Here is a 23613-nt window from a genome sequence, read left to right as displayed (position 1 = left end):
CGACTGGTCGATAAATCGAGATAAATCTTGCAATGTCAATAATCGTTTTTGGGTGTATTTAATTTTTCCTAATTTTTCGTAATTAGAGAAAATGTGATTAAAACTAGTGCGACCTCCTTGCCGATTATGTTCCCCTGATACTTTATCAATTTTCGTTATTTCTGTCTTAAAATCTTTAAACTCTTAAAATTCTCGAAATTGTAATACTTGGAATTCAAATTCAATTTTCAATTTTAGTTTAGCGTGCGGGGAAAGGCAGAGAGGCATATGTATTTACAGGACAGATAACCGGTATGTTTTGCATTATTAAAATACAGATTTGATTATATTTTTGTAAATTACAAAATATATATTATTAATGACTATACGCAAATATGCAATTCCAGCCGCTTAAATTATTGATTACTTTCTCTTTCGTTCGTTTACAGGCTAATTATCAATTACTACGCGTAAGCACGCGACGCGACGCGTCCCGTGAAAAGTGGAGTAGTAGCTCTTCCGCTGAAACACCGAACACGGCGATTGTGACGCCGCTGCTCCGTTTTACCCTTATCTGTCAGAAGTGACAAATCCAAGACCCCGGATCGAGACAGTCGATCGTCAGACGTATAGGTAGCTCCCGCGAGATTCGGGCGACGCAATGGCGCACTGGTTTCACCGCAACGTGCTGAAAGCGACGTACGCAAATCAGAATTTCGAGTTGAAAATCTCTAATCCTACGGACGCCACCAGGAAGCTTTGCAGGTTAACAGATTTCTGATATAAATCACATACTGCGCATTTCACGGTCACCACTTGATGATTTTTTTAATTAGTTATCGGAAGCTGTGAGATATCTGATAACTGCAATGCGAATATATATAATTATTAGAACCCACTGACATTTGCATTGTAATACATTAATTATGCTGGCTATTGGATTGCCAGTTTCGCATTTCTTTCTTACACCTAAGATTCTGCTTTTCTCTTCGAAAAAATACAAGTTCCAATATCGTCAAGAGACATTTGTGTTTTCAGTGACATAAAGCTGTCAAGAGCCAGGCTTCTCGACCTGCTCAGAAATCCAAACAATACCAGCGATTCGATAGAGCCTGCGTTTCTCAGTTACCTAAGTTTGTTGTATGGATTTCTATGGGAAATCAACCCGTCCGAGGAAGAAGCGCAGCATGTCGGCAGACCTAATCCCAGCAAGCTCAGAAATGTTCTCGTGTTCAAATGGACGCACACGTTGCTTGGCTGTGGCACATTGTAATTAATTATAAAAAGAATCTTTTATATAAGAAGTAATTCTGAGACGGTTTCTGAAAGATTTCATTAAAAATTTTTTGTTAAAGCTCTAGCGCTGACTCTGTTTACGAAGCAGCTAACATGAGCGTCAATGTAGGCCTTTGGTTTATGAAGCATGCGGCGATGATTGCTGCAAAAGATGAGTAAGTATGAATTGAACAAAAACGTTTTAAAATAATCCTCAATATGCATTAACTAATTATAATATACGTATCATAATTATAGCATAACAATGGACGAAGCTAAGGAAGTGCACAGTATGCTAAGACGGGCTGCCGGAATATTTACTTTTGTGCAGACCGAATTTTTGCCACAGTTGGCTAATCCACCGCCTTTGGGAAGTGACTTGGACCCTCGTGTACTAAATGCATATGTTAATCAATGCACAGCGGAAGCGCAAGAAGGTTGTACTCACGCGAGAATGTGATTTCAACGAGTTTAATTGTGCTTACATACCTCTTCGTCATTTTTTTTTACAGTGACAGTGGCTAGAGCGGTAGAACTGAAACACAATTCTAGCTTGATATCAGCTTTAGCCAATGAGACTAGTAAGTTGTTTCTGGACGCCGCCAATACTCTTCGTCCATTCAAACCAGAAATATCTGCTCAATGGATAAAATATCTGGAGCTTAAAGCAGCATTTTATCAATCTTACGTAAGTTCACGAGTTTGTAAAGATCGATGTTACAATTAGTTACAAATGCGAGCGAGAATTTTGTTAGCTTACTCACGCTCCAATTTCTCCAGGCTTATAATTATTGCGGTGAAAATTTGTTGGCAATGGATAAATGCGGCGAAGCGATACGAGCGATGCAGGAAAGCGATTTGTGTTTAAAGAAGGCGAAAGCGCTCTGTCAAGAATATGGGAAAACGAACGGGCCTGCGCCTCGCGTTAAACCGGATCAACACGCCGTGTTTAAACGCTTGGCGCCTATAGTGAAGCTTACTCTCGATAAGTGTAATCGAGAAAACGGTTTGATGTAATTATCTCGTTTGAATTTATTATTATTTTAACATGGCGCATCAATTTTAAAATGTATGACATTTAAAACGGTGCATTAATCCGGGTTTAAATTATTAGATACCATCATACAGTACCGGGAGAAATTCCAGTCTTAGATACCAAGGCTACTTACGGCTTGGTCAGTCCGATCGACTTCCAAATGCCGTCACCAAATCATATCTGGAATTTGGGCACATACAGCGTACTAGCTGGGGTAGCGGCGGCGAAAGCGGGAAAGGAGCACAATTTGCCGCCGGTTAAAGAAGAGGCGATTCATCAAAGCAGCAAGGAGCCAAAAAACGCAAGCGGTTGTACGCTACAATAAGGCTCTCTACGTGCAACGATATTAGGCCGTTTGTAAATGCTTTCTTTTTTCGTCACGGTGATATTAATTTTAATTGCGATAGACATGTGTGGACGGCGTTCGGAGTTAGACATACGTGTGTCACGCGCACACAAGTACAAATCCCGTTGTGTGGAACGTAAAGTATTAACTATTAGATTAAAAAAGAGAAATACAGAGTAATTATCTATTATTACGAAAACGCATTTCACTGACAATGAGTATTAAATACCGCGTCACGCAACGGACAGATAAATGACTGCAAAAGAGAGATTAATCTAACCGATTCTAACGTATCAGTGTACATCTGCATCGTTCTACACATGTCCGAATCCTTTTAGCGGGCGACTTTTACGTTTGCGAAATAACATATGTGATGCGATTCGTAATTTGCTTTTATCGTACGTAATCAATACTATGGCTATTATTGTAGATACAAGTGATTCCTTGCTCAAGGCAAAGAATTGTTGATGTCGCAGACATTACTTTAATCGCTTTGTTCGACCTAGTCAATGCTTTAGAGTGAAACTAAATTTTTTAATCGGTAATGCGAGAGAGAAAATTCTCGCAAGCAATGTGCATATAATGCACATTACCAGTATGCATATATTATAACAAAGAGACGTATGCAATCTTTTTCTACATATTTTTTATAAGCTATAGGTTTAAATCCAGAATGTTCAATTCAGATTATAAAGATATTATATATATATATATATATATATAAACAAAGTGTCTCAAAAACAAATGTTAAACTAATGCCAAGCATTAGTTATTGGTAAATGATAGCAATTATCTCTGTTAATAATTATTATTTGTGATATGTAAAGCATTTTTATATATATATGTATACATGACCAGTGCGTTAACTATTGAAATTAAAAACTTACAGGTCGCCGCACTTGATATTGGCTTTCGGAAATTATTTATGTATACACGCGATAAGAAATTTTGTTAGCTGTTAAATAATTTAAGAAAATAATTTTTGTGTGCAATATATTATCAATGAAATCAATGTAGCAATATCTTATCTATATAACATAGATTAATAAAGAGTATTAAATCACAGTCTGTAAGGATCATATTTTACATTCAAACATATTTTTTATATAACAATAATTACACATAAAATTTAAGTATCTAAATGTACAACCTGCATGTACATTAAAATAAATTATATAAATACTAACATCGATAAATAAAACAGAAAACATTTATGCTGCTTGATTCGAATTTAAAATGTCAGCAATGCTGTGGACCTCGAGGAGTCAATTGGAAGTTTTAATTGGCTGCCGGATGGAGAATTTGTGGAGTTGCTCCAGGAGTTTCTAGAGACTCTCCGTCCGACGGCCAATCGGCCGGCACCGATGAAGCCAGGTTGGGCGATATTGTCCAATTGGTCTCCACAACAGCTCCATTGCTCCATTCGTGTGCCCGCACGCACCTAACCTGACCCCGGCCCGACCATGGCAATATTGGCAATATGGCATTCGATCGGATTGCGATACGGACGGGACGCGCGAATCGTCCGCTGCTCCTGCTGTCCTGAAATTAACGATGACGCGCGGCTACGTCTACGCGGTGATGAAATAGCGAACGTCGTCTACGCGGTGAGGAGACACGTCGGTGGCAGTGAAACCCGGACGCGAGGATGCCGATGTCGGCGGGTCGACGCGGTGACTAGATCCGCCGAGATGGAGTAGACTTTGCGTACGCGTGAAAACGTAAATACACCCGTGACGAAGCACCCGTCTCGAGAACATCAAGGTCGGTGCGCGGTCTCTTCCTCGTCGCCGAGTCGAGAGGTAAGAGAAGGCGCCTGACACCGTCGTCGATTACCCGACGAATCTCGGCAAGGTAACGAACGTCCCGCTGTACATACAACCTTCAACGACAACATCGGTGATCGGATCGCACATATACTTTGCCCGCGATGACGGCAATACTTGCGTGGTCGATAAAGCGGATCTATGCTCGCGCCGCTCTTTTATTAATTATTAATAATATGTAAATATCAAAACGTGTAAACTCGATGAAGAACCATAAATTACATGTAAAGTTATTTGTTAAATTTTATTAGAGATATATCTTCCGTTTCGTAAAGTTTCCATTCTATTGATATTCCTGTACGTAAACAATTTCAGTATTTACATAAAAATGAATAAATATTGATTATAATTTTTCTGTTTTGTTCAATCTCGTGTACGTTGGATTGTTAATGCTGGACAATTCCAAGTCCTTAAATGCTCTTAACCTTTAAGCGTCTGAAATTTTTTCTTAACACTTGGCAATTGCCACCCTATTTCCTAAGCAGAGCAAGAAATAAAAATGGAGGAGAAACACGGCAGTAGAGATGCGCTAGAGGAGGACCTGGTAGACACTGAAAACATAATAATTAACGAAGTGGATGGCCTACCAAACCTGCATCCAAACTACGGACAGCTAGAACTCAAATTCAAGAGAGAAACAGACGACTCAAATATTAGATCGATCGACGAGTTGGTTAACGACGAGGATCTACCGACTTCTGTAATCGTTACAAACGTAGACCCTCGAGTTTTTAGGTGCGACGATCTGAAGGTAATAAACATTTAGTAATGAGATACCAAAGTAATGGAACCTCTGTTACATTAATACATTGTGCAATGCTGCGTCTTTACAGTCGGCCATAGAGAATCTTTTCAAACAGTTTGGAGAGGACGCTACGTTTCAATACTTTAGATCTTTCAGAAGAATGAGGGTAAACTACGATTCTCCCGGTGCTGCGGCAAACGCGAGGATACAGCTGCATCAATCGCATTTTGGAGAAACCGATATTAATTGTTACTTTGCGCAACCAGTGACGCCTATAGGTTCGTAATTATCGTGGGATTCTAGAATTAAGTGTGTCGTCACATTGACGAAATTAATAAAGCGTAGGAAATTCACGAAAAAGGACAGTTTCTAATTCGCAAGTCAATTAACTTGTAGACATGGAGGATCAGCATCTTCAACCGCCCGCGCTTACCAAACAGTTCCTCATATCTCCTCCTGCTTCTCCGCCGGTCGGTTGGCATCCACGTGAGGAAGGAGAGCCGCTCGTTAATTACGATCTGTTAGCCGCTATAGCCAATTTATCCGCAGGTTACTATTGACCCGAATGATATTATTTTAAACTTACACCGATTTCGTATTTTACATAAACCGTTATTAATGTTGCAGGCGGGGCACACGAGATACATCCAGGAGGGTCGGGGCAGCCGGGCATAGTTGTGCACGTTTGCGAGAACGCGAATCCGACGAAAAGTACGACTCGCATACAACACACGCGATGTCCCGAACAGTAATTCCCTCTCTTTATCCGCGTCTCGGATTTCTCACACGATACGTTTTTATGCCCTGTTAAAAAGCCAGATACGAATTGGCAAAAGGGCACTCTAGCGAGTGACTTTAAATTAGTGTTAAATTGGAGTTGCAATTCAAAACTGATTGCGCGGCTAATATCCAATTGACGAAAGTAATATATTGTGAAAAAAATTACAGCTCGATATACGGTACAGATAACGACGCGATGTCTGGTATTTAGCAAGCTTCCCGCGGATAGCAGTGATCTATAAATACTAACAATCTATATATAAATATCCGTTGTTATATACCGATCAAGATATAACATTTATTTGTGTTTATCCATTGAGAATTCGTGAAGGGTATGGTTGCGCTCCATTTCTTAAAATCTACATGGTTCATGTTTGGCCTATATTGTTTCTACGTTTCACTCAGTGTTAATAATTGCATATCGTGAGGAATTACGTCCGATCTGATTAAGCTAACGATTGATGCGTCGACGACAAAAATCGTTGGAAATGTATTAAGAGATTTTGCAATTCTACCTCTCATTGTCAATGTGTTACTTGTATTCTTAAACAGCACGTAATACATAACAATCTTGTTGTAAATCCACAAATGATACTATATACTTAGAATAATCGATGAAATCAAAAAGTTCAAGTTTGTCAGTTTTCTTTCGTTATTTATTTTCATATATTTCTCTTTCCGTTTTAAGAACGCTTTCAAAATTATATCTATTAAATCTCTGGTTTTGTGTTTTGCGTGCATGCGAGAAGAAATCTACGGAAATATATGGCATTAATATGTATGTGATATGTATGTGTATACGAATGTATTATTCGAAAAATATCGTGTGGCTCTTCGTTCTGTGTTTTCCGTAGAAAGCTAGCTCATATTATTAGCTATAAACGTTAAATGCTATCCTAAAGCTAATATCTCTATGGTCTCTTGTTAATGAAGTTTATGAAAACTCATTGTTATTATTCTGGTCTTGAAGAGAATCAAGTTAGTAAAGAAATAAGCTAGAGGAGATATCGAGATGTACGTGGTCATATCAGCGTTACTGATTTATGCCGAGGCAGTGTGGTGATTGTGTATATGTATATATTGTTCTGTACGCGAAACGTATATATTTCCTGCAAGAGATCTGATACCTACAAATAATTGTTGAATATTTATAAATACTTTATAGCAGCACTTACTTTTGTATAGTGTGGTTACCGTTTACATTGTCCCGGCGATGAAATGGTGTAAATCCGTTTCGTCATTTAGTTTCTTTCTTTATCGAACAAATTCCGAACATCTTAAATACAAATAATGCGAATAATTATTACACTAGAGAAAATAATGTACAAATAATTTGTATCAAAGAGAAAAAATATAAATATAAATTATTTTACGTTAAAATTCTGATATATATATTATATACGTATTATATGTAGCCTGATGTAAGCGCTACTTGTTGCCGCGTGAAATTTATTGCGTTTATCTGCATAATAATAATAATAGTAGGTAAAATAAAAATCGATTCGATAAGGACGTATTGTACACAGTTATGAAATACTCTGTCGTTTAATTCATTGAGATTTTATACCATTACACTCGTCTTTCACTTATTGAAGTTATATAAAAGCTTTATACATATAACCGTCGTTATTATTTGCTTAAATAACTATTTTTTCCGACTTGTTCCGACGATTCGAATCATCGTGACTGTTCCAGATGTAGAAAAATCATCGTACAAATACACACACATTTCTATCACTGTTAAAATCAAGTTTGGTGTTGCGAGGTATATATGCTTATATGCATTAAAGTATTGTAGGCCATTAGACGACGTTATTCGTCGGGCTTTTAATGTGTTTGAAAATGAAAATTATGAACATCCTTCGAACGCCGTCCGCGAAATTTGATTATAAATTATAATTATTGATTATAAATTCTAGGGCTAAATCAAGAACGTGCTATACCATGTAGAGAATGTCCGAACGAATGTTTTGCAGTAGTTCACATCTAATTAGTGACGAGCAAATCCGTATGTAAAATATTATATTCAAGTATATGCGAATTTTTATTGTTTACGATTGAATTTAATGCAATGTACATATATACGTGCACTGTCGTTCAGATTGTGCAAGGATCGATGTTTTTAGTGCCAAATTGTTGCTGTGTGTCGATAATGTACAACACGGAGGCTTTTGATAAATTTAGTTAAAGTACGGATTCTCGAGGAAAGAAAATATATAAAAACATTTCAAGAATTTTTTTTTTTAGCGAAGTATAAACGATTAAAGTAGTGATAATGCCATCGATGTATATACATATATAACTCCCCTTTTAATTTCATCCACTTTCTCTTCTCTAATTAGATTAATATAGATCAATGCCAAAATAAACGATAAATGCTAGTTTCATCGTAGTACAATATTGTACATCTTTCTTATTATTATTGCGACACTTTCTCCAGTTTTGTTATACATTTCACTTTAATCACGTATAATAGTCAGCAATTGTCAAGTGGAGATGATTGCAACTTGTCCTATCGACTTCTTATCTCACTGATCTCAAGACTGAATGCAGCAGTACATCGTCCTTTCTTTCTTTCCACTGAACTGTAAGAAAACAGGTGAAACATAATCGCACCAATGCGATGGACTCGAACGTATCCTCACACATGAGAAAACTAAATCCTTTTTTTTTGTTTATAAAAATATAATATTAACCACAGAGCTCGAACAATCTCGCATGTATATATAATCCCGTGTTATGCCATATACACAAACGTATTAATGTCATCGTCGTGTCTCCGAATATATTTGTGTTCAATGAGCCATTCAATCTGTTCCTTTATCATCTTTTTACTCGGCAAGAACATATTTTTCAATATATCCACTAGTTCGGTCTGTAGCTGCGCATTAGTGATCTTCTTGCGCATCTTTAAGATCTTGATGATAGCTTCCTATAGTCACACAAAAGATGAGAATTATTCATAGCCACCAATTAAAATGTCGATCGATATTTTTCTATGTGTTATGTCACATTACTTCACGTAAATGTTTACTATACCTGAACCCGTAATATTCTGAGTTGTACAATAGATTGGTTATCCTCTTCTCTGCTACGTTCCGTTGATAATTGAAGACGTCCTATCAAATTAATTTTCCCCCGCTTTTGCATCTTGCCATTTTTTCTAATGTAGAAATATCGCAATTAGTAATTACAATAATAATTTAATGAATACTAAACTCAGAAACGAGATAATTATCAAACCAAACGAATATACAACACGTAATGGGTGCGTTCAGCCGATACTCCGCTAGCCTAGCAATCGTGAGCAGTCGCTCGTTTTCGCTCGTTTCCTCTCCTTTGACCCAATGGATTAAAAGGAGAGGAAACGAGCGACTGCTCACGATTGCTAGGCTAGCGGAGTATCGGCTGAACGCACCAATTGTGTGACGCACATCTTGTACAAAAAATAAATACTAACACTATAGCGAATTCTTGATTAACCCAAAATCTTGTATCGTTCGCAAAATCTTTCGGGGTAGTGGCATGCGGTTCCACCAAAAGAAGTTGCCGTTTTAACTTCGGGAAGGCACACAAAGACCACAGAGTTCGTCTCAACTCGGGATCCGGAAGCTCGGTCGCCAACCGGAGATTCTCGTAAGAGATCTTTTCGTTGGGTCGTTGATTCCAAGCGAACAACACCGCCATTTGGAAGGTCGTTACATCTATATCGAAGCGTCCCACTTTATTCGCAAATGTTATCTGAAACGTCCACGCCATGAAATATGCATTAAAAGTTAGGATCAACATGTTTTAAAGTATTGTACGAGCACGGATAGAATTTTGTTAACGTATTAAGTACCGTGCCATTCGACATATGATGATGCCATTGCAACTTCCTGCCACTATGCTTTTTTTTATAAAATTCTTCGACCTCCGGAATATAATCTTCCAACTGAAGCGGCAAACTCACGGTTACGCGTTCGCTACCCCTGGCCCATGCACCTGCGTTGAGAATCTTCAAGAAACATAGCAGATTAATATTTTAAAATATCTCTATACACGTACACTTTTTACATATCTTTCCTATTTCTTTTCAATATCGATCTTAAAGAAAAACATATACGTTTGCGAAAAAACGACATGTATAGCTACCTTGATATTTATACTATCTGCAATAGTAGCTCGACATTGTTCTTTAAATTGTTGATTCAGGTCCTGAGATACTTTAATATCTTGGAACATACGGGCTAATTTATTAACAAAGTCCGCGGGCATGCCGACTTCACGAAGCATGTCTACCATATTTTCTTCTTTTTCTGAATCCGTTGTCGTATCTAATATTAACCGTCTAGTTAAATGCGCCTTATGATAACGCATAAACACATCCTTATTTTGAACGTATTTTAGCACCAACAGCTAAAATAAAATGTGATACAGAATAAATTTTATCAGAAAAGATTTGGTTTCTAATTCATATGGATATAATTATCTTATTGCGTATACTGACCACATCCTTCAATTTACTTTCGATTTCATCAGTAGTTAATTTCTTACTGAGCGGCGTTTTTCTAAGAAGCATATCACAGAAATTCGCTAAGAGTTCCGGACACTTCGATTCGGCTAGTCCGTTATTATTAGTAATAGGTCTATTATTTAAAACGGACGCGCCACCGATTCCAGAGCCCTGCCGAGTAGGCAATTCTAATTTAAATACCGTGGCGTCATTCACAACGAGCTTATAAGCTTTATCTCGTGCTGTAAGAAACCGCGGATCATCATCGAACGCATCTTTAACAAGCGTGGAAAATCTATGGAAAAGATCTAACAGTCTTTCCACGTATTTCTCGGAATCTTGAGTGATAACGTCTACAGCTGCCATCATATCCGCTAGACCTGCGTTCGAGATATGGTCTTCCAAATTTTTCAACATAGGATTGACGCCGTCGGGCACTCTATCCATTAACTTCAGCATGAGGCGAAGTTCTACAATTATTCGCTTTCATTAATAAGCGCCAATTACAGAGGTGACATCGTAAACCGAGACTCATTAAAGTTACATATATTGTGAAATTACGAGGGAAGTGATTACTTACTGTCAGTTTGATTATTTTGAATCATTTGCGGACATTCCGCGAGTATCGCTAACGTATGGGTCGCGACCAACACTTTCACGCAACAATCCGTTAATCGTTGCATACTCGTCGGTTCCAAGTACTTCTGAGCGCGCGCCTCCTCCTCTCTCAACTTCGAATCGGCGTAACGCATATAATTTTCTACACCGTGCAGACTCAGATAATCTTCCGCTTTCATCTTGTAAAACTCATCGGTGGCGTTTACATACGCCGTCTCGAAATTCTCTCTATATATCTGGAGCTTATCCGACGAATTTGAACACAAATTCACTGAAACATTATAACACTGTATTATTAACAAAAAATATTTTGCTACACATAAAAACATGTGGATGTTTTTTATTACCATAAGATTCTCTAACGCCGATAACTAGTTGAGAATCGAACGCCTCGCCGTTTCTCTCGGCTCGCACTAATCTCATGGCTGCATCCTGAAGTTTTTGTTTTATTTCATTGAATATACTTTGGTTCCAACTGTCCAACATTAGCTGTATAACAGAAAGAAGATCACGCAATATTACAAGACATTACATCACGTATCGTAAGACTTTTACCTTTCTAACAACATCATCAGGCTGATTCTTCTTCTGTGTAGAAGTCCCTTTTCCGGCGAGGTATGTTTCTAGTTGTCTAAACGGTGTTGGTAAATAGTTACACTGAGTAAAAAACTTCCTCCACTCGGTGATGTATGCTTTCAACAATGCCTGTTCTTCTTGATGCGCTAAAACTCTCTGTAAAAAGTCATAATATTCAATTATTTCAGTGGAACACGTAAAAAAGGTACATCAAAGACGTAGTCTCGAGTGTGGCTCGATAGCAATACTCTCTCGCTCTCTCACCTGTTGAGCTTGTTTTATAAAAGCCATTATATCCTCCTTCAGAGCATCGTGTAACTTGGGAGGCCCCTTGTCGTCCCACAGGCATACATGAACGGAATAAAACAGATCCTGCCATTCCCCTTGCGTCACTGGCTCTTGCTTGAGCAGTTTCAGTATGATTGGGCGCATGTACGGCCATTTGTCCTCGAATGTGAATTGTGTCCTATCCTAAATATCAATACTGCGTGTCAGTGACAAACAAGAGATAAGTGATAAAGGGGTATTTTAAGACGTGGAGAAAAGGAGCGGAAAACACGAGGCCATGAAAACGACGTTTGATCCTGATATTCGACGTGAACTCGACCAATTGTCGGACCGTCGCAACGTGGGCTGAATCGTCGATGCAATAAAAAAAAAAAAAAAAAAAAAAATCTTTCGAATAGCGATATCAGAGTTGCCGTTTTGCATGGTCGAGACGCGCCCGTTATCGCGGCGGCCTGCGGCGAGATAACGGGCGACCCTCGGTCGGACGAAGCCCCGAGGAGGAAAACGAGTTTCTCGCTCGTAGAAATTTGTTTATTCGACCTCGACGTCCACTAACCTTCAACAACGCCGCCATCACAGTCCACGGACTCTTGACGTGCACGTCCACCAGGATTCGCAGGATCACACGCCAATGGGCACACGCAGTACACACACAAACACACGGGCAGTCTCGCGCGAGCCCGCCGGTCGACGGGGGTCCTCGTCGTCGGGAACCGGTGACGAGATTCCGATTATTAGCGCGGTACACGGCGCGGTGTGGGCCGCATCGTGTCACTCGTGTCAGGATCCCGCGATCGCACGCCCCTCTCGACGACTCCCGGAACGTTGTCGTCCTCTCCCCAGAGGAAAAATAAATTCGTGTGTCTCCTGCCGCCCCTGCCGGAATTCCTGCGTACGTAGTACGCCGCGCGATCGCGCGAGAAAAGTCCCTCTCTCGCGCGCGCGGACCACGTGCCGTCGCAAATCCCTATGCGACGCCTCGCGCGATTGGAAGGATTAGGCGGATATTAATATGGCGGTTAAACGAGGCTTCCCCAAGTTGTAACCGTACCTCGAGTCTTTATCGTCGTGCTCGAAGACTGAAGCTCGCGTTAACATTTTTTTAATGCGTCACCACCTTTTTTTTCTCGTTTTTTTTTAAACTGCCATTGTATTTTTTAAGATTCATATCTGCGCGCTTATATACATGAGATTTCCATTCCATGCGGGTTAAAAATATATACAAGCGTGTATGACCATGAAAATGTGAAAATAAATGTCTTACAGCGGACAAATGTATCAATATTACATTATTATTTCACTCTTGATGCAGAGATACAAGTAATCGAAAGACCTCGTTGCCAATCTACACGAGCCTAATTTTTGCAAGACCTCAGAATACTCCTTTTTCTTTTTTTGGTCGAAATACACTTATGGAATATACCTAGCAATATGACGTTAACGTCGCGGGCATGTACATCAAGACGGCACAATAAATAAACACGGAGGCTAATTTAAGAGTGCGCTCGACTTCGAAAGTTGAGTTACTTTTCCTGGACTCCAGGCACGTCTCGATACTCGATATGCCTTAATACGAAATAAAAAAAAAAGAACGCTTATATTTATTATGCTTAAATCTCAATGGGATTCACAACAATCGCCTTCCTCTTGTCTTCCTTGTTGTTGTTGTCCTCTTCCTGTTGCTGCAAATCGTCCTGTCCCCTGATTCTGATGTTGTGCTTTTCTTTGTACTCGTTTATCTCAATTCCCTTCTTCGTCACCTGGTCGTTTAAAGTGTCCATCACTTTCATCAACTGAAACATACATTTGAATGTTATCGCAGTGTACCCAGATATCCTGACGGTCCGCTCCGAGAAGATAAATGATAGGCAAGTCGCACCTGTTCCTTGTTCGTCACCAGAGCGGGCATCACGTTTTCCACCGTGCGCTCGCACAGAAGCCCGCCGATCATTCTGTAGCACTTCCTCTTGGGATCCACGTTCTTTAACGTGTCGATAACAATTCTAAAACGTCAGTCGTATTAGTGGGGACGGTTCGACGAGGTCGCGTTCTATATTCGCATTGGCGACTCTCGTCTCTCGATCGTATTTCGCGAGGCTAAAAAAAAAGCACGAGCATCCCGTCGCGGTCGCGGGACGCGTTCTCGATTGTCGAGAGCGAAAGAGGCAAGCGTACAGGTTAGGGTGGACTCATACTTGTGCTCGTTCAACTCCATCTCCATCTCGGACAGTTTGTTCGCCAGGATCCTCTGTTCGTTTCGTAACGACTGGAATTCGGTCAGTATCTCCTCGGCGCTTTTCTCTCTTTTTGACGGCGCCTTCGCCGGTTTTTTTTCGCTGGCCATATTAGGAATTTCGATCGCGGTAATTCCAGTATACGACGGGGTCGAGCTCGGACGACGGAGAGCTGTGCGCAGCGCGGAGTTCAGCGTTCAGCGGAGAGCCAACGGAGAACAACAACGTCGGGAGAGCCGTGCGGCAGAACGACGAAACGCAGAGAAGCTCCGCTTCCGCTCTCGAGCGCTCGCGTAGTCCCGCTAGTCCCGGACCGCGCGGCAGGGTTCGCGAGCATCGCGAATCGTGGCGAGTGGTGGCGAGAGGTCGTCACACGGGCCATTTTGGAACATATCTCCGTCATCGAGCAGCTGTGCGCAGGATAATCGTCCGTTTCGTTTCGCCGCGACATGTCAACACTCGCTGCCGTCCGCGCTACGTAGAGTGCGGTGTCGCGAGGTTGATCGTCGGAGCGGCGCGCGTCTGTTCCCGTCGGGGCGAGACGTGGACGCGGATCGCGAAATCGTCGTCGTCGTCGTCGTCGTCATCGTCGTCGTCGCGGGTGGTGGCGTGAAACTTGGTCGCCCGCGGGGGGAAACAAAGAGTCCCCGCGATCGCGGAGCGCCTCTCGTCAACCTTGACCCGTTCGTCGACAGCAGTGAGCAACAGTGAGTGTCCCCGTCGTCTCCGTCGACGAAAATAGTCCTCGCCACCTCGGAAACGTTCTCGCTTGACGTTTTAAAAAAGAAAGGCTCGCTCTCCCCGCTCGCCTCGTCGCGTTGACTAATCCGCTGATATATCGCGGACGTATATATACGCGCGCGCGAGGATGCTTGCAACGCAGTACGGTGACGTCGCGTTGCAGTTGCACCCGTGTCGTCGTCGTCGCGCTCTTGGCTCCGGATCTCGCGTTTCCTTTGTGTATATGTATACACATGTGTATACATGTGTGCAACTATATATGTAGAAGTTAAATTCGCGACGAATATTTTGGCAATATTTAAAAGTGCAGGCACCATATTTAAACGCAGTTTGGCACGTGAGCTCACACGATAAATGGCTGTGCTTTCAGATTTTGTGGCCCGTTGAAGATGATGACGCGTGTGCAATAGGAATCTTCCAAGAGTATACTTATCTGAACTTCCAGTGGAAGACGCGAGATTACTGAAATTTATAGCCATGTTTTGCAGTGATAAAATATTAGCTGAATTAGCTATGTAAGAGAGGACACGTTGAAATATGCGCTTGCCTGGATTACTTCTATAATCACTTCTATTGTGTATATCCTGTTGGTTAGTACTTATCTACACATGCTTATCTCTTTCCTTTTAAAAGTATGATTTTTCTTTATGAATCATCGTTTTCTCTTGTGCTTAATGTTTCAGTATACATTACGTGGCAAGTTTAAATGAGACAAAATGAGTGGTGAAAGTACGGAAGAAAGCCAGCAGCTACCTCTGGTCCTCGAAGAGATAAATCTCGCTTCGATGCAACCTGTGTTTCCAGACACAAACAAACGATGCGTGGATGTGTGGACAGAGAAGATGAACAAGGGAGTGCTGACGAGTATTAACTTTAGGGAATACTGGCGACTTTGGGTGCCAAAGATATACAGCCCGGAGCGTAACGGCAACTGTCTGGAATGGGTCATCGACGAAGACACGGCGAACAGGATGCTTCTCAGGACCCTGGAGGAATTTATCTGCGGCGGTGATCCGCAAGCGATTCTCAAGGAGCTCAGCATGATGGACAATCCACCGTCCATATGCGGCAGATTGTTCAAGATGGGCGAACCGACGTACAGCTGCAGAGAGTGCGGCATGGACTCTACGTGCGTTCTCTGCGTGGACTGTTTCAAGCAGTCGGCTCATCGAAACCACAAGTACAAAATGGGCACGTCCAGTGGGGGCGGATGCTGCGACTGCGGCGACCCGGAAGCCTGGAAGAAGGAACCGTTCTGCAAGACGCATGTGGCGGGGACGCAGACGAAGGAGTCGCGCGGCAACAAACTGCCTGGTGACATCGCGGAGAGAGCGGTAGTGGCTTTTGAAGCGTTATTGGAATACTGTTACGAATTACTGACTCTGAGGTACACCGTGGCGTTGCCATCGAATCTCTGCATCAGAGACACCGCATTTTACTCGCTCACGCTCGATCAATTGGACATTTTTGATACTTACTGCACCGTGCTCTTCAACGACGAGCATCACACCTTCGATCAGGTGATAAACATGCTCCAGCGCGTTCTCAAGTGCTCGCACAAAGAGGCCGTAGAGTATGTGACTAATGTCGACCGGGAGGGCAGAGCCGTGATAAAGTGCTCGATATTTCGGCACTGCAACGAATTGCGGGGCGACGTCGAGAAATTCACGTACAGGCATAGCAATCGACCGCTCAAGGTGCTCGTCCTTCACACTCACATAGTCGCCCATCAGACGTTCGCTATAAGACTGCTCAATTGGTTGCAACAATTCATAAGTCATTGCGAGGGTTTCCGCGTTCTGTTTAGCAACATCGCTCTCAACACGAAGCTACCTGATATGTCGGTTGTCGAGGGCATACTCACGAGAGATTCGCAACTGTGGAAATCCGCTAGAACAGTGTGGCACAGGTTATTCATTTACGGAATGCTCGTGGAGTACGAGAGCAAAAAGGCGCTTTCCATTGTATTCACAAGTAATTACGCGTCCGTTATGAAGGATTTCATCAAGGACGATCATGATCATTCGTTCTCGATTGTCTCGCTCTCCGTTCAGTTGTTCACCGTCCCGACTCTGGCGCATTTGCTAATCGCGCAGCACGAAGCGCTATTCAACCTCCTGACTACGTTCATATCTGAGAGCTCCCGACGATGTAACGCTACTGGAAAATTGGAGTTTGAGAGAAACATGCCGCACCACAACTTCAAGCGGGCGCAATACGTACTTTACGACCTTCGGTACCTGCTGAGCGCAAAACCAGAAGACTGGACGGATGATCTGAGACGTGGTTTCTTACAGGGTCTCTCGCTGTTATTCACTCTTCTTTCCAGTATGCAGTGCATGGACGCGGTACTCCGACAAGTCGGACAACATATGGAATACGAGCCGGAATGGGAGTCGGCGTTCAATCTACATATAAAACTGTCGCCAGTCATTACGCAGGCCTTGGAGTGGTGCAGCTCGGACCGCGTGGTGCTGATCAAGTCCTTCATGGCGCTTCTGAAAAAACTATATGAACAGCAGGGTATTGAGCAGCCGCCGAGCCAGGTGCGAGAACTGGCGGATCATAGCGCAACGTGCCTGCAATACGATGTGGCGTCCGAACCAGTTTCCATCCATCTGCCGCTCTCGAGATTCCTCGCCGGCCTGTTTCTGCATCTGGAAAAATACAATTTACATTTTCAGTCGCCCGAATTTAATAATCCGATGAAACCGACGCCCGAACAGATCATCGATCCCGTGTTGACGGCGCAGGCCATGATCTCGCAGGTGCACGCGGGCATGTGGCGACGAAACGGCTACTCTCTGTTGAATCAGCTGTACTTCTATCACAATGTGAAGTGCCGCACCGAGATGCTCGATCGGGACATCGTTTTGTTGCAGGTCGGCGCGTCACTGATAGAAAGCAACGAATTCTTGATTCACATCCTAAACAGGTTTAATCTCCTTAACTGGGTGCAGCCAGATTTTGAGATGAACGCCTTGAAGAATCCGGAAGAGGACAGTATGCGGCAGACCATCAATCTGGTGGAGGAGTTCTTGGGCTTGCTCATCACGATCATCGGTGAGAGATACGTTCCCGGGGTCGGTCAGGTGACCGCGGACGATCGTCTCAAGAAGGAGATCATACAGCAACTGTGTATAAAGCCTCTCTCACACTCGGAGCTAAGCAAGACGTTACCGGAGGACGTTGTGTACAACGTTCAGAGCGAATTGGAAAGAGTGATACGCGAGGTAGCGGAGTTCAAGAAGCCAGTACATACATCGGCAAAGGGGGTGTACGAACTCAATCCGAACTTGTACTCGGAGTACAACGTATTCTTTTATCATTATACGAAGGAAGAGCACAGCAGATCCGAAGAGGTTCAACGAAAACGCCGGAAAGCTGAGGGAGAACTAGAATGTTGTCCGCCGCCGAAATTGCCTCGACTAACGGAATCGTTCAGTCTGGTGGCGAATCTGTTGCAGTGTGACGTTATGCTCCACATCATACAGACTGTGCTGGAACGCGCGCTTAATTTCATAGCTAGGAGTTTCTCCGAACCGCAGGTACACAAGGTATTATATCTGATCGGTTATGCATTGCAGGAACAGGAATCCGGCTACTATCCCTTCCTTGCGTTTCCCGAGCGGGCAGCAAAATGGAAGATCTACAAATTACTGGAGAATCTGACCACCAGCCCGCGCATGGACGCTCACAAGGATCTGCTCACGTGGGTCTTGGCGAAGTATCGTCAGGTCGCCAGTTTGAGCGGAAAAGAGACCAGTTCGGCGCCTGTTGTGCTCAAGGAGCAGCAAGCGGGCGATACTGATGCTAACACCAAGGAAACGGATAAAGAGTGGCGGACGAAAATGGCAGCTCAGAAGCGTGCCAAGATCATGGCGCAAATGGCAGCTATGCAGAAACATTTCATGAAGAAGAATGCCACTCTGTTCGAAGAAGCAAGCTTGGACGCCAATAGCAAAACCAATGATCGTGGTTCTGCCATGGACCTGACGGAGGCCTCTTGTCAGGAAGGTGCCCCAGTTGCCGTCGGCATCGGTCAAACTAGTAGATTGTGCGAGCAGAAAGTGTACACGTGCATTCTGTGCCAAGAGGATCAGAGCGTGACGGAAATCGGTGCGGCAATGGTGTTAGCCGCGTTTGTTCAGCAATCTACCGTGTTGTGCCAACGGCACGGCGACTTTGAAGAACCTGATGCGCTGTATCTGTCGGCAAAATTGGGCATGTCGCCGCACGTTAACACATGCGGCCACGTGATGCACTCTCGCTGCTGGCAGGATTATGTCGACCTCGTGCTCGCCAAGGAGAATCGGCGACCCTATAGATCACGACAACAGGCTAGCTTTGATGCTGACAACCATGAGTATCTCTGCCCGTTATGCGAGTGTCTCTGTAACACCGTTCTTCTGCTCGTACCGCCCTTAGGAATGATGCAACCAACCCCGGAGCCTCAGCCGGATATTACTTTCGAAACGTGGCTGAAGGTAATGTCGCTCACAATGGAATGCAAGCCGAACAGGAAATTTGGCAAGATCATAGAGAAAGAGAAAGATGAGGATAATCGATTGGAAGTGAGGATAGTCAATCCCATAACGGTTCTCCGTCAGCAGCTCGAGGGTGCCTGGGAACCGGTCCAGACGCAGTATTCGCGATCTGGGCCACTAATCGCGCGAAGGATGGAAGCCATGCTCAACATGTATGCTTCAATTTTTGTGCATCACACGTACAAGGGATTCGGTTGTTTCGACGGCGAGCCGAAGGTGCCTTTGTTAGCCTGGAAGTCAGTGTCATATACGATTCATGCGACAGAGTTCCTGTTGCGCGATCTGGACAAGCCACTGCTGGGCGCCATGACCTCCCGACAAAACGACTGTCTCGAGAATCTCGTGCGAGTATCAACTCTTCTGGGTTCGAGTTACTCGAACCGCGCAAACCTTTGGGCGCATCGCGAAAACATCAAAATGTATGCGGCGTCATTGCTGACACTGTTGATAGAGGCACCGTCCACTGGACCCAGCATTTTCGACATCGATCCGTTTGGCGTATTAGTACCGCTCATTAACACGCTGCCGAGCATCTTTCACACGAAGGCGCACGAGGCGGCTCCAAATCCAACGCCTATCATTACGGGCGACGTGTTTGATTCGCATGTGCTCAAGCTTGTGTTTCTGTCCCATATAGCAAAAATCCTGTACACGTCCGACTTCACCGATGCGATGGAACTCGACAGCCACGAGACGGAGGACGATGACAACGGAGAGGACGAGAATGTCGTCGAGAGCAAAATGGACTTTGCCCTGTTCCATATTCTAGGTGTGCACTATGACAAACCGAGAGCCAGCGACGTATGGCGACGAGTGGAGGCCGCCTGTCGACCCTTCCTCCGATGTTGCGCTATCTACTTCCATTACGTGACCGACGTGCCGCCGCCAAGCGAATTGACGCAGGTGCGCGGTGACTCGTACGAGAAGCTCTGTCAGTACCTGGGACTGCCCACTACCTGCGACGCTTTAATCTACTCCCATCTGGAGGTCGCCCTAAAGCTGATGGCCGTGTGGCGGAGACACCCTACCGTCTGGAATCACATGTCGGGCGAGAGGAAGGTGTCGATTATCAAGGACCCGTTGAAGGTCAACAAGCTAATAGATCTGCCGGACGATTATAGCGAGCTCATCAACTCGATGTCTCAGTTCACCTGTCCGAACAGCGATCGGGAAGACTCGCGTAATCCGACGATGTGTCTAGTCTGCGGGGAGATGCTCTGCTCGCAGAGCTACTGCTGCCAGATTGAGCACAACAAGTCTATGGTAGGTGCGTGCACGTTCCACGCGAACAAGTGCGGCTTCGGCGTCGGTATGTTTCTGCGCGTACGCGAATGCGAGATCCTGTTGTTACGCCCTCCTAATCGCGGTGCCTTCGTCTGCCCGCCGTATCTCGACGAGTACGGCGAGACGGATCAGGGATTGCGGCGCGGTAACCCATTGCATCTCTGCCACGAGAAGTACCAGCGACTGCACCATATGTGGCTCGGTCATGGAATCCACGAGTCCGTCACCCGAGCATTCGAACAGTCCTCGAACAACCTGATGCCGACCCAGTGGCAACATCTGTAACTCCGTGGGATCCCTGCTATGATGCAGATCTGACGTTTAGACAAGGAAAAAAGAAAGGAAAAAAAAATGTGAGAAAAGATTTGATTTTTACGCTTAAGCGAAGCTGTAGCAGCCTAAGTATTGATTGTTGATCGTCCACAATTCGATCCGCGTTTACAACGAGATCGATGAAATTAATTTATTCGGTGCTCGCACACGAAGATACGGCTTTGTACATTTAAAAAAACGATAATTGGATATGTTATTCCCTTTTCATATATGTCACTCCGCCCTGCCTCCCTTCGCGTGGCAACCGCCGTTTTTACAGTTTATCGATATTGTGGTTTCGAAGTTTACAAAATTTCTATTTTTAGATTGTTTCGAAGTTAATGAAATTTCTATATTATCCGTTACGTAAATTATTATATGGCTCTGTTCGCATATTTATTAAAAATATTACGAAGGTTGTTGCATATGTGTTTTGTTGCTTGTAGATGCGAGTTCGTGATTAACATGACGCTCCAGTACTCGACCGATCGTCACGAATTGTTTTTTTGCGAAAATCGGAATTTTTCTGCGTGTACAAACGACGGAGCCTGCGCTCTAGATCACTACGAAGACCTAGAACAATGAGTGAAAGGGCGATTTACCATTTATCTACATTAGCACGATGCAATTAGCGATCATGCTGCAACGGTATTGCGATTTTTATAGTTAACAATCGCGAATTATTCTAGGTCGACGAGTCTCTTTTTTTTATCCTCCTGCTTTTGCCCCCACTTAACGTTAATTCATGCGTATGGACAGAACATGAAAAGGCAGAAGAGAATACGCGATTATGTCGGATGAAGTAATTTTTAAAGTCTCAATGGTGTGTGAAATAAATGATACGTAACTTAACATTTGTTTCTCTCTCTCTATCTCTCTGTCTCTCGTCGCTAGTCTCTTCTAGATGCTCCTCTGGAAGCGAATGTTAACAAGCCGCTCCGCGACACTGAAGCTCCGGCGTCGTACTTGACTCTTCGTTTGTTCAACGCATGCGATTCAGCTGATTCTTACAACTGTAACCGGATATAGAGGATAATTAAGATTAATATTATTAGAGGAAGAAGTGTGTAAATACTGAGATTGTAAGATTCATGGATTGCTCATCTTTCATTTGTGTATACCGCGATTCGCTGCAAGAGGATGACAATTTGTAGCGCGTTATTCTATCAGATCGATCAATCTTTACTTTCTTACATTTCTTTCTCTATCCCTTTAGGCTTAGAGGCCCCGTCTTCGTGGTTTACGAAGCGACACGAATGTCGAAATCGACAGAAAAAATCAATGTGGCGCATTTCGCGGAGGCCAACGAGTCCGCGATGGAAGACAGTACAACGTTTTTGCGTTCATCGTTACACCCGGATTGCTTAAACGAAATTACAATGTCCTGGCACCCGGTGTTTCTAGCAATACGTACGAGTGGTTGTGCCGCTGTATATTAGATAGCTTATGTAAGGTCGATAATGCAATGATCAATAGCGTTTTGATGATACTCGTGAAGATACGTATATATTATATACGAGTTGCATAATTGTATTTGTTATGGACAACATTAATACATTAATGCGGACGTTGTCACACGTCGTTAATTGTACATTGATTTAGGTGTATTTGTACTAAAACTCGCAGAATGCGAGGTGATGATTTCGGAATATAAATTCGAACGCTGGATCTTGGAAGATCTTATTGTTAGTAGATAGACGTGTTCTCTATAGTAGGTATCCTTTCGAATTCTCAAGCGCAGCAGGATTGTTTGTATTAATTCTTACTTGAAAGTTCTGATATCGCTAAATAGTCCATAAAGAATAAGGACTTATCTCATGTGCGCTCTCATCTATCGAGGATGATATTAATCGAAATGGCATGATAGGTGTACGATCGCCACTTACGAAACATTACACATTTGTTTTTTCCCTGGTCGATTATTTTTTTCAAACATTGTTTGCGAGACGAGAATGTAAGATGCATCACATGACAAAAGATTGATTTATACAAACTCACGTTATTTATATTCTTCAGAATTCAATAAATTAATCTTGGAGAGAAAAAGAGGATATTTTATCGTTGATAAGGAGTCTATTATTTAATATAATTTATATAATTATATTTTCTTTGGAAAGAAAAAAATTATATCTTGAAAACTTGATGTTCTTGTTTTTCTTAAAATGACCTTCGATCCAAACTCCGATAAAGTTAATCAACGACTAGCTCATCAATTAGCTACGGTGTTTTCCTACGATAGAATTATCGATTTCTTGCTGTTTGACATGAGAAAAAAGATTAGATTAGAAACAACATATTCATTAAAATCTTTATTTTTCCGGCTTAATTAATTGTCGGTTAATTGGATTTAGTCGAAGTTATCCTTACTACGTTTAAAAAATCGATATGTAAAAATGTTACGTGAAATCAAATATCCAGAAGTACAGAAAAAATTGCTTATTTTTTTTATCGATTGCAATAAAAAAACCGCTCATATTTCAATTTTTTTGACAAAAAAATTGATATTGATTAAAGCATTGTGTGCATTACTT

At 42.8% G+C, this 23613-nt stretch overlaps 5 protein-coding genes across 11 annotated transcripts; 3 read left to right on the top strand and 2 right to left on the bottom strand.

The window, feature by feature from the left end:
- The first annotated feature begins 251 nt into the window (after positions 1–251).
- Positions 252–3701, top strand: LOC139817327 (BRO1 domain-containing protein BROX). Its single transcript, XM_071785319.1, has 8 exons — positions 252–291; positions 429–744; positions 1018–1248; positions 1335–1430; positions 1513–1691; positions 1767–1942; positions 2035–2267; positions 2369–3701. Exons 2-8 carry the CDS (start codon positions 641–643, stop codon positions 2613–2615), a joined length of 1266 nt encoding a protein of 421 aa, XP_071641420.1. The 5' UTR covers positions 252–291; positions 429–640; the 3' UTR covers positions 2616–3701.
- Positions 3702–4099: 398 nt separating this feature from the next.
- On the top strand, positions 4100–7367 carry Sra (RRM_RCAN_like domain containing protein Sra). 4 transcript variants are annotated; one of them, XM_071785327.1, is made up of 5 exons: positions 4100–4438; positions 4945–5213; positions 5296–5485; positions 5604–5756; positions 5835–7367. In XM_071785327.1, exons 2-5 carry the CDS (start codon positions 4962–4964, stop codon positions 5957–5959), a joined length of 720 nt encoding a protein of 239 aa, XP_071641428.1. In that variant the 5' UTR covers positions 4100–4438; positions 4945–4961; the 3' UTR covers positions 5960–7367. The 4 variants fall into 4 exon arrangements, with proteins under 4 accessions (XP_071641428.1, XP_071641427.1, XP_071641425.1 ...); XM_071785326.1 differs by having other exon boundaries at positions 4100–4490; XM_071785324.1 differs by having other exon boundaries at positions 4101–4438; positions 4948–5213.
- A 1002-nt stretch (positions 7368–8369) lies between these two features.
- On the bottom strand, positions 8370–13098 carry Cul5 (cullin 5). Of its 2 annotated transcripts, XM_071785315.1 has the most exons (12): positions 12521–13098; positions 11941–12147; positions 11656–11832; positions 11448–11589; positions 11063–11371; positions 10477–10952; positions 10122–10385; positions 9829–9984; positions 9448–9728; positions 9027–9150; positions 8684–8919; positions 8370–8572 (listed from the first exon to the last, which is right to left on the bottom strand). In XM_071785315.1, exons 1-11 carry the CDS (start codon positions 12536–12538, stop codon positions 8725–8727), a joined length of 2349 nt encoding a protein of 782 aa, XP_071641416.1. In that variant the 5' UTR covers positions 12539–13098; the 3' UTR covers positions 8370–8572; positions 8684–8724. The 2 variants fall into 2 exon arrangements, with proteins under 2 accessions (XP_071641416.1, XP_071641415.1); XM_071785314.1 differs by having other exon boundaries at positions 8370–8919.
- Positions 13099–13238: 140 nt separating this feature from the next.
- On the bottom strand, positions 13239–14455 carry Pfdn2 (prefoldin 2). Its single transcript, XM_071785336.1, has 3 exons — positions 14160–14455; positions 13844–13967; positions 13239–13757 (listed from the first exon to the last, which is right to left on the bottom strand). The coding sequence occupies exons 1-3, from the start codon at positions 14306–14308 to the stop codon at positions 13575–13577; spliced, it is 456 nt and encodes a 151-aa protein (XP_071641437.1). The 5' UTR covers positions 14309–14455; the 3' UTR covers positions 13239–13574.
- Positions 14456–14555: 100 nt separating this feature from the next.
- On the top strand, positions 14556–23225 carry Ubr1 (Ubr1 ubiquitin ligase). 3 transcript variants are annotated; one of them, XR_011733196.1, is made up of 4 exons: positions 14556–14905; positions 15310–15529; positions 15623–21123; positions 21529–23225. XR_011733196.1 is itself a non-coding variant. In XM_071785310.1 (3 exons), exon 3 carries the CDS (start codon positions 15656–15658, stop codon positions 21053–21055), a length of 5400 nt encoding a protein of 1799 aa, XP_071641411.1. In that variant the 5' UTR covers positions 14556–14905; positions 15310–15529; positions 15623–15655; the 3' UTR covers positions 21056–23225. The 3 variants fall into 3 exon arrangements, 2 of the variants coding, with proteins under 2 accessions (XP_071641411.1, XP_071641412.1); XM_071785310.1 differs by having other exon boundaries at positions 15623–23225; XM_071785311.1 differs by lacking the exon at positions 14556–14905 and adding an exon at positions 14931–15158 and having other exon boundaries at positions 15623–23225.
- The last annotated feature ends 388 nt before the right edge of the window (positions 23226–23613 follow it).

Source organism: Temnothorax longispinosus, chromosome 8 (assembly GCF_030848805.1).
Source record: "Temnothorax longispinosus isolate EJ_2023e chromosome 8, Tlon_JGU_v1, whole genome shotgun sequence".
Lineage (NCBI taxonomy): Eukaryota > Metazoa > Arthropoda > Insecta > Hymenoptera > Formicidae > Temnothorax > Temnothorax longispinosus.
This window is presented reverse-complemented; position numbering and strand designations above follow the sequence as displayed.

Coding starts and splice junctions, on each gene's coding strand:
- Ubr1 (XM_071785310.1), top strand. CDS start 15,656: ATGAGTGGTGAAAGTACGGAAGAAAGCCAGCAGCTACCTCTGGTCCTC.
- LOC139817327 (XM_071785319.1), top strand. CDS start 641: ATGGCGCACTGGTTTCACCGCAACGTGCTGAAAGCGACGTACGCAAAT. Junction 745..1,017: donor GCCACCAGGAAGCTTTGCAG/GTTAACAGATTT, acceptor TTGTGTTTTCAG/TGACATAAAGCTGTCAAGAG. Junction 1,943..2,034: donor CAGCATTTTATCAATCTTAC/GTAAGTTCACGA, acceptor CAATTTCTCCAG/GCTTATAATTATTGCGGTGA.
- Cul5 (XM_071785314.1), bottom strand. Junction 11,833..11,940: donor TTATAAAACAAGCTCAACAG/GTGAGAGAGCGA, acceptor GACTTTTTACAG/AGAGTTTTAGCGCATCAAGA. Junction 9,151..9,447: donor AATCAAGAATTCGCTATAGT/GTTAGTATTTAT, acceptor TTTCTACATTAG/AAAAAATGGCAAGATGCAAA.
- Pfdn2 (XM_071785336.1), bottom strand. CDS start 14,308: ATGGCCAGCGAAAAAAAACCGGCGAAGGCGCCGTCAAAAAGAGAGAAA. Junction 13,968..14,159: donor ATGGAGTTGAACGAGCACAA/GTATGAGTCCAC, acceptor CTGACGTTTTAG/AATTGTTATCGACACGTTAA. Junction 13,758..13,843: donor TGGTGACGAACAAGGAACAG/GTGCGACTTGCC, acceptor TGTATGTTTCAG/TTGATGAAAGTGATGGACAC.
- Sra (XM_071785327.1), top strand. CDS start 4,962: ATGGAGGAGAAACACGGCAGTAGAGATGCGCTAGAGGAGGACCTGGTA. Junction 5,214..5,295: donor TTAGGTGCGACGATCTGAAG/GTAATAAACATT, acceptor GCGTCTTTACAG/TCGGCCATAGAGAATCTTTT. Junction 5,757..5,834: donor TATAGCCAATTTATCCGCAG/GTTACTATTGAC, acceptor TTAATGTTGCAG/GCGGGGCACACGAGATACAT.